At 28.8% G+C, this 7,125-nt stretch overlaps 1 protein-coding gene across 1 annotated transcript; it reads left to right on the top strand.

The window, feature by feature from the left end:
• The first annotated feature begins 5,069 nt into the window (after nucleotides 1–5,069).
• LOC142633610 (berberine bridge enzyme-like 8) lies at nucleotides 5,070–6,896 on the top strand. Its single transcript, XM_075807851.1, has one exon. The coding sequence runs from the start codon at nucleotides 5,108–5,110 to the stop codon at nucleotides 6,701–6,703; it is 1,596 nt and encodes a 531-aa protein (XP_075663966.1). The 5' UTR covers nucleotides 5,070–5,107; the 3' UTR covers nucleotides 6,704–6,896.
• Nucleotides 6,897–7,125: the final 229 nt, after the last annotated feature.

Raw genomic sequence — 7,125 nt, 5'->3', positions numbered from 1 at the left:
TGAAAGGGAAAAAAATTGATGATGTGCAATTTCTATAGAGAACTTGGGGGCTCGTTAGTTATCTAACCCATCAGTATTATAATAATTGATTAAGTGCCTGTTACTTAAGGTTTATTGGTCATATTATTTTTTCTAAATTGTTTAGGTAATTTTTTAAAATATATTGCTTTTTATTTGGTTTAAATTATTAAAATAGACTTCACTATTATATTTTGTGAGAGTTTCAACTTATTAAAATAAACTTCACTATTAAAATAGACGTCACTATAAAAATATAGTTATTGACAGCTAGCAAAAGTATATATAAATAAACCTTAAGCAACCCGATCAGTCAATTGGTGACTTGATAATTTGATTTATAGATTGGTTTAATCTATAAATAAAATAATACTTTGAGAGTTATTTGTAACACACAAAACTTTAAAGATTCTATGTTTTGAAAAAATTGTTCTTTTACTACCACAATTTTTAGAATAAATTTTGTCATAATTTGATGAAATAGTCGATTGTAAATGATAGACAATCACTTTTATATAAATTTATAACGATTTTTTCACTACTCACAATTGACCATTTAAGAGTTATTACAAAAGTTGTTGCACAAAAATGTTTTTTTTTTTTAATTATTATTTTTCTCTATTATCTTACTTTCTAAGCCTTAGACCTTATAAGCTTTAGAATAGTTTGACTTGTCTTGTGGATGAATGTATATTTTTTTAATTACTAGCCAATGGCATGCAAGAACATATATTTATTAACTACTAGCCATGTCTCATGCCATGTGAAATGCATTATAATAATTATTTATTATGTATTATAATAATCAGAGAATCAATTTTTAGTTTATTTAAAATGTTATTAGAAAAAGAAGAATTGAATATTATTAAAATTAAGAATATGAACTTTTTGCTCGAGTAGCTTGACAAATGTTTAATTGAAAATGAACTTAGGTGCATCAATTAAGTATTTACATTATTGTTTCTCAAAAAAAGTATTTACATTATTGATTGTATATTGTTAAATTTGATTTTGCCTTTTGTTGGACTTTGTTTTAATTGGTTCAGAAATGACGAAATTTGGGCGAAGTTTTCATAATTCAAATTAGTTATTTCTCATATAAATTTTAGAAAAATAACATTAAAAGTTCACTTTGCATAAATAACTAATACACCGATTATATATGAGTAATACATGAAAATAAATGCATTATCGTATTAATAATTTTTTAATTACATAGAAAATTTTAGGGTAGTATGGTGTTGGTTTCATATATATATATATATATATATATATATATATATATATATATATATATATATATATATATATATATATATATTTCATATCATTGAAAGGAGTTGGGGAATATCTAATTTTTTAATATTAATGAATTTACAAATAGCTAATTATTTTGACTAATTAAATACGCAATTATTGTTTCTACTCCTAATTATATTTGTTATTAAATTTTCTTTTTCCTTTCAATGGTTTCTGTTTCATTGTTTCCAACGTGACTAATAATAAGAAAGAATGCATATTTTAAATCTATTATTATTATTATTTGAATGATAAGTATTCCAAATGAAAAAAGAAAAAGTTTTTTTATATAAAATTTTAAAAAAATAAATATATAAATAATTAATACACACCTGTAGATTCCTTTTATGTCAAAGTATTAGCTCATTAACATATTCCAATGGATTAAATGCATATATTTTGTGATAAAATAAATTTTGATATTTTTAAAATTATTATAATATTCAATGAGAAATTTTTATTTTATTATTAAAAAATTTGCTTACTACATACTGTACATGTTTGAATAGTTAACTTAGAACTTCAAGTGGCTGATTTATTATTATGATAATTTTAATAATAGTTTTTAAAAGGAAAAAGTTAACGGATGTTCTAAAGATGTTGATTTGGAAAATATTTTTAAAAACTTTTTATGAAAAAAGAAAAAAATTATTATTTTGATAGATTTTTATATTTTATATTAAAGTAACATTGAAATTTTCTTAAAATGGTCTATATAACAAGTATTTTAAGGATACTTGTTTACAAGATCCTTTATAAAGGACAAAGTTTAGCTACAAAATTGGTTGTACCTAGGGCTACAACTTTACTTAATATTTTTTTATTAGATGTGAATTTTGACAGATCCACCATTGGATTACATCTTCTTCTTATATTTTTCATGCTTGCAAAATTTCTATAAAATTAAAGATCAATAGGTATATCATCAATAAATTGTTTAAATTGCATATTTCTATAGTTTAAAATTATGCATAAAATATAATCTTATAGATCATATAGTAAATAATATCCGATTGTCACAAAATTTGACATATGTAATAAAAGTGTAAAGAACATGCAATCGAAATGTTAGATTTTCAAAATATATAGTAATGTTAATAATATTAAGTAAGGTTATAGTCTTAGACTACAATCAATTTTGTAATTAAACTTTGTCATTTTATATATATATTTTTTTTTTTAAAAGAAAATTTTTAATTAGTTTTCACAAATATCCTATGTTATAAATTGAAATTGATTATCTATCATTTTTTTCATTAACTAAGTTTTAGTTTCTACTTACAATTTGCAGTATTAAAATTGTGGTATAAAAATTGTGATTTTAAATTTTCTACCTATACTACCTTTAAAATTGAGTAAGTACATTTACGAATTCTTTTTGATGCCCAATGTCATTGACGTGATGAATGACGTGAGTGGAATGTCAAGTGAGTGTACTTAGGGTCTGTTTGAGATCCGTTTATTTTGCTGAAACTGAAAACTTTTTGCTGAAACTACTATAGATAAAGGTAAAAATTTGTTAAAATAGTATAGTGGAACCTATGAATAGTAACAAAAAGTGTTGTGGGACTCATAAATAAAAACAAAAATAAGAAAAATAGTAAAATAAGCTGACAAATTTTACCATACCAAATGCACACTTAGTGGTTGAATGTCTCTTTCACTATTCATTAATGCAACGTGGTCTCAATTTTTTATTTTTTATTTTTTTTTGTTTAAGGAAAAAGATGCAACGTGGTCTTGTGATTGTGAACATTGACCATAAAAAACAAAAAGCTTAAAAAATGGGCTTCTTAAAAGAAAAAAAAAAAAAAAAACTTAAGAAATATATTAATTTCCCATAAAAAAATTATACTATTCATTTTTAGTTAAAAAAGAAAAGCTATAATTTAGCATATATGGGGTTTGGTTGGAAAACGTCAATCATTTATATTGACCTTTTCTTTTCTTAACGAGAATTGAATTATATTGACTTTGTCGTGCTTCAAATGAGTAGGAAGAACGTTAATGTTATAAAAATGAGGGGTGTTCTTAAAAAAAATTATTAATAAATTATTTTAGAAAAATTTTGATATTATTTTTATGAGAAATACAAAAAGTTTTTATATAATTTTTTTTCTTTTCTCATAATTTTTTTTAAAATATTTCATAAACTAATAATTTTAAAGTATCTGTTAACTTTACTCCACAAAAGGACTACCAGGACATCTTTTCACCACTAGAACCTAGTTACTAGCTCACGTTGTTGGATGTTTCCTACGAAAAATCTAATAGCAGAAAATAATAAATAAAAAAATGCACTGTTTTTGCTATAACTCTTTCATGTAGTTAACTGTAATTAGTAGAAAAAAAGTTATGGAATCATGTAAAAGTGGTAAGTAGTATTTCATAATTTGCTACGTCGGAAAATTGTGGCAAAAATTATAAATATGTTTATAGTAGTAAAAGAGCTCTTTTTGCCTATCTAATCAGTGGAATAGTCAACATAAAGGAAAATTCTTTCTATTCATACTTCGATTGCCAAGAATTGGCTAAAATGAAATTTAAAAATTGAACATATTTTTTTTTGTATTTTGGACACATATTTGTCGACAAGGTTATGAACTATAAAACAATCTAGCATCACAAACTTAACTGCAATTTTTGCTACAACTCTCCTACGTGGTTAATTGTGAGTGATGGTTCATTAATGTAAAAGTATCAAACAATCAGAGTCGGTCAAAATCTGTCATATATAAAAGTGCTATGGCAAAAATTGTGGCTAAGTTTATGACTATGTTTGTGTTACTATAGAACTCCTTTATGAACTATTGTGATCAATTTTTGAGGATAAGTTGAATGAAAAGTGAAAAATGAAAAACCTTCAGGATGGGAATAAAAGAATTACAAAACAAAACTGTATAAATGCATAAAGTTTATACATTTATACAAAACTGTATAAATGTATAAACTTTATTTTTTGAATAACAGATTATATGCTTTATATATAAAAGGTAGAAATACATGTTTTTGACACAAAAGTTGTATACTAGGTAAAGTTATTTAACCGACTCAACAAAGTTATTTAACAGATTATATCCTTTATAACCCTATCTTCGCCTAACAATTTTGAATTATATTATATGTTGTGCCCATGAAGTTGACCTCATTTGTTAAAATACTAATTTTGTCTTAGGTAAGTAGCTGTTAACAGCTGATTAACCTGCACTGTTTGTGAACGGAACCAATTAAAACACAGACACGCAGAAAATCAAACAATGAAACTAACGACCAAATGGAAAAAATTCTAACGGGTCTTTCGGCTCTTAGGATAACGCAACATGTTCTAGGAGAAGCCGAAATGAAGAAATGTACATGGTGGCGGTAGAAGCAAAAATAATCTGTTATAGTACTCCTTAATTGAATTTAGGTCAAGAGCAGCAATATATGGCGCAGAGAGGCATGTGCATGCATGACATTGCAGATTTGGATATGGGATCTAGAAATAAATTTATGATGCATATAAGAATTCTATAATTAATATTGGTACATATGATAAACATTTTTTTTTTAATGTAGGGCTCTGATCAATAATAAAATGTTTAAATCCAAATCTCAATGTCTAAATCTCACGTTTCAATCTCGTGTGTTGAATTTTCTTGGTCAAAATAAGAGGTGGCTTACAAAATCTTCTCATCTATTGTTCAACGAGTTTCTTAGCCGGCTAATCTCTATATATATTTCCACCCTAGCTAGGCGATTCAAGTAAAAACTCAGCCTCTCTTACTCGGCCCAATCCATTATACCAAATATGGGGATTTTAAGGGCAACAATGCTTCCATTGCTATCAATATTTCTCCTACTTTCTCTCTCAAGGCAAGTATCAGCTTCTGAGTCCTTTATTCACTGCCTTTTAAACCATTCTCAACCATCTCATCCAATCTCTGCAGCAATATATACTCCCAGCAATGGCTCCTTCTCATCTGTCTTGCAAGCCTACATCCGAAACCTTCGATTCAACACGACCACAACTCGTAAACCTTTTCTCATTGTCACTGCTTTGCATGAGTCTCATATTCAAGCAGCCATCGTTTGTGCTCAAACGCATAACCTCCAAATGAAAATCCGAAGTGGAGGCCATGACTATGAGGGGGTGTCTTATGTGGCAGAAGTCCCATTCTTTGTCCTTGACATGTTCAATCTCCGATCCATTGACATTGATGTGGGAAGTGAGACTGCTTGGGTTCAAGCAGGAGCAACTCTTGGTGAAGTTTACTATAGAATCTATGAGAAAAGCAACACCCATGGTTTCCCCGCTGGGGTTTGTCCCACGGTTGGTGTTGGAGGCCACTTTAGTGGAGGAGGCTATGGCAACATGATGAGGAAGTACGGCCTCTCAGTCGATAACATTATTGATGCACAATTAGTTGATGTCAAAGGAAGACTTCTCAATAGAAAATCTATGGGAGAAGATTTGTTTTGGGCTATTAGAGGTGGTGGAGGAGCTAGCTTTGGAGTGGTTGTGTCATATAAAATCAAACTTGTTCGTGTTCCAGAAATAGTAACTGTTTTCAAAGTAGCAAAAACCTTGGAACAAAATGCCACAGACATTGTGTCTAAGTGGCAACATGTTGCAGATAAGCTCGACGAAAACCTTTTCATCAGGCTTATCTTGGACGTGGTAAATGGCACAAATAAAGAGAATACTGGAAGAGCTACATTTATTGCTCTTTTCCTTGGTGACTCTGGGCAACTTCTCTCTGTCATGAACAAGAGCTTTCCTGAATTGGGTTTAAAAAAGTCCGATTGCAATGAAACCAGCTGGGTTCAATCTGTGCTTTTCTGGACAAACTTTGCTCTTGGCACGCCGAATGATGTTTTGCTTAGTCGAGTACCTCAAACACTACCTTACTTGAAGAGGAAATCAGACTATGTGCAGAAGCCGATTTCAAAGGATGGGTTGGAATTGATTTGGAAGAAATTGATTGAGCTGAAGTACGTGGCACTGACATTCAATCCTTATGGTGGAAGAATGAGTGAGATTCCAGCTGAGGCAGTTCCTTTCCCTCATCGAGCAGGAAACCTGGCAAAGATTCAGTATGCAGCAAATTGGAATGAGGGTGGGGAAGAGGTTACAGATTACTATATAAATTTGACAAGAAAGCTTTACAGTTTCATGACTCCATTTGTGTCCAAGAATCCAAGGGAGGCATTTTTCAACTATAAAGATCTTGACTTGGGGATTAACCATAATGGCAAGGCAAGTTACCAAGAAGGAAGAGTTTATGGGATCAAGTATTTCAAGGGTAATTTCAACAGGTTGGTAGAGATCAAGACTAAGGTTGATCCTGGTAACTTCTTTAGGAATGAACAAAGCATCCCTACTCTTCCAAACAAGCGGAGATAGGATGTTTTCTGCAATTTAATTGCTTATTTGATGTACCTTTAGCTACTTGATCATCAGGGGAAAAAAAAACATCACATGGGTAAATAATTTAGTTTATTGAAAAATAAAGTGTTTTTATTTTTTTGATATGTTTTGATTGAAAATTTGATTGCCAAATTAAGTTATGAAAAAGAAAAAAAGATATCAAGCAATATATGTTATGTAGTTTCTGCACATATTTTGTTGGGTTTAAGAAATTATGTGGGCGTTTGTTTTGGGTCCCAAATAATATCATCACAAAAGCTATCAATTCAAAATAGTAATCACATACAAGAACACAAATATTTACGTGAAAAATTCTTTCTCTTTGAAGGAAAAAACCACGAAACAAATTCTGAATCAATTCACTATTATCAAATCAATTACAATAATTCTTGTTTGTC

Source organism: Castanea sativa, chromosome 5 (genome assembly GCF_040712315.1).
Source record: "Castanea sativa cultivar Marrone di Chiusa Pesio chromosome 5, ASM4071231v1".
NCBI lineage: Eukaryota > Viridiplantae > Streptophyta > Magnoliopsida > Fagales > Fagaceae > Castanea > Castanea sativa.
The sequence above is the reverse complement of the archived record's forward strand: the minus strand, read 5'-3'. Positions and strand labels throughout refer to the sequence as shown.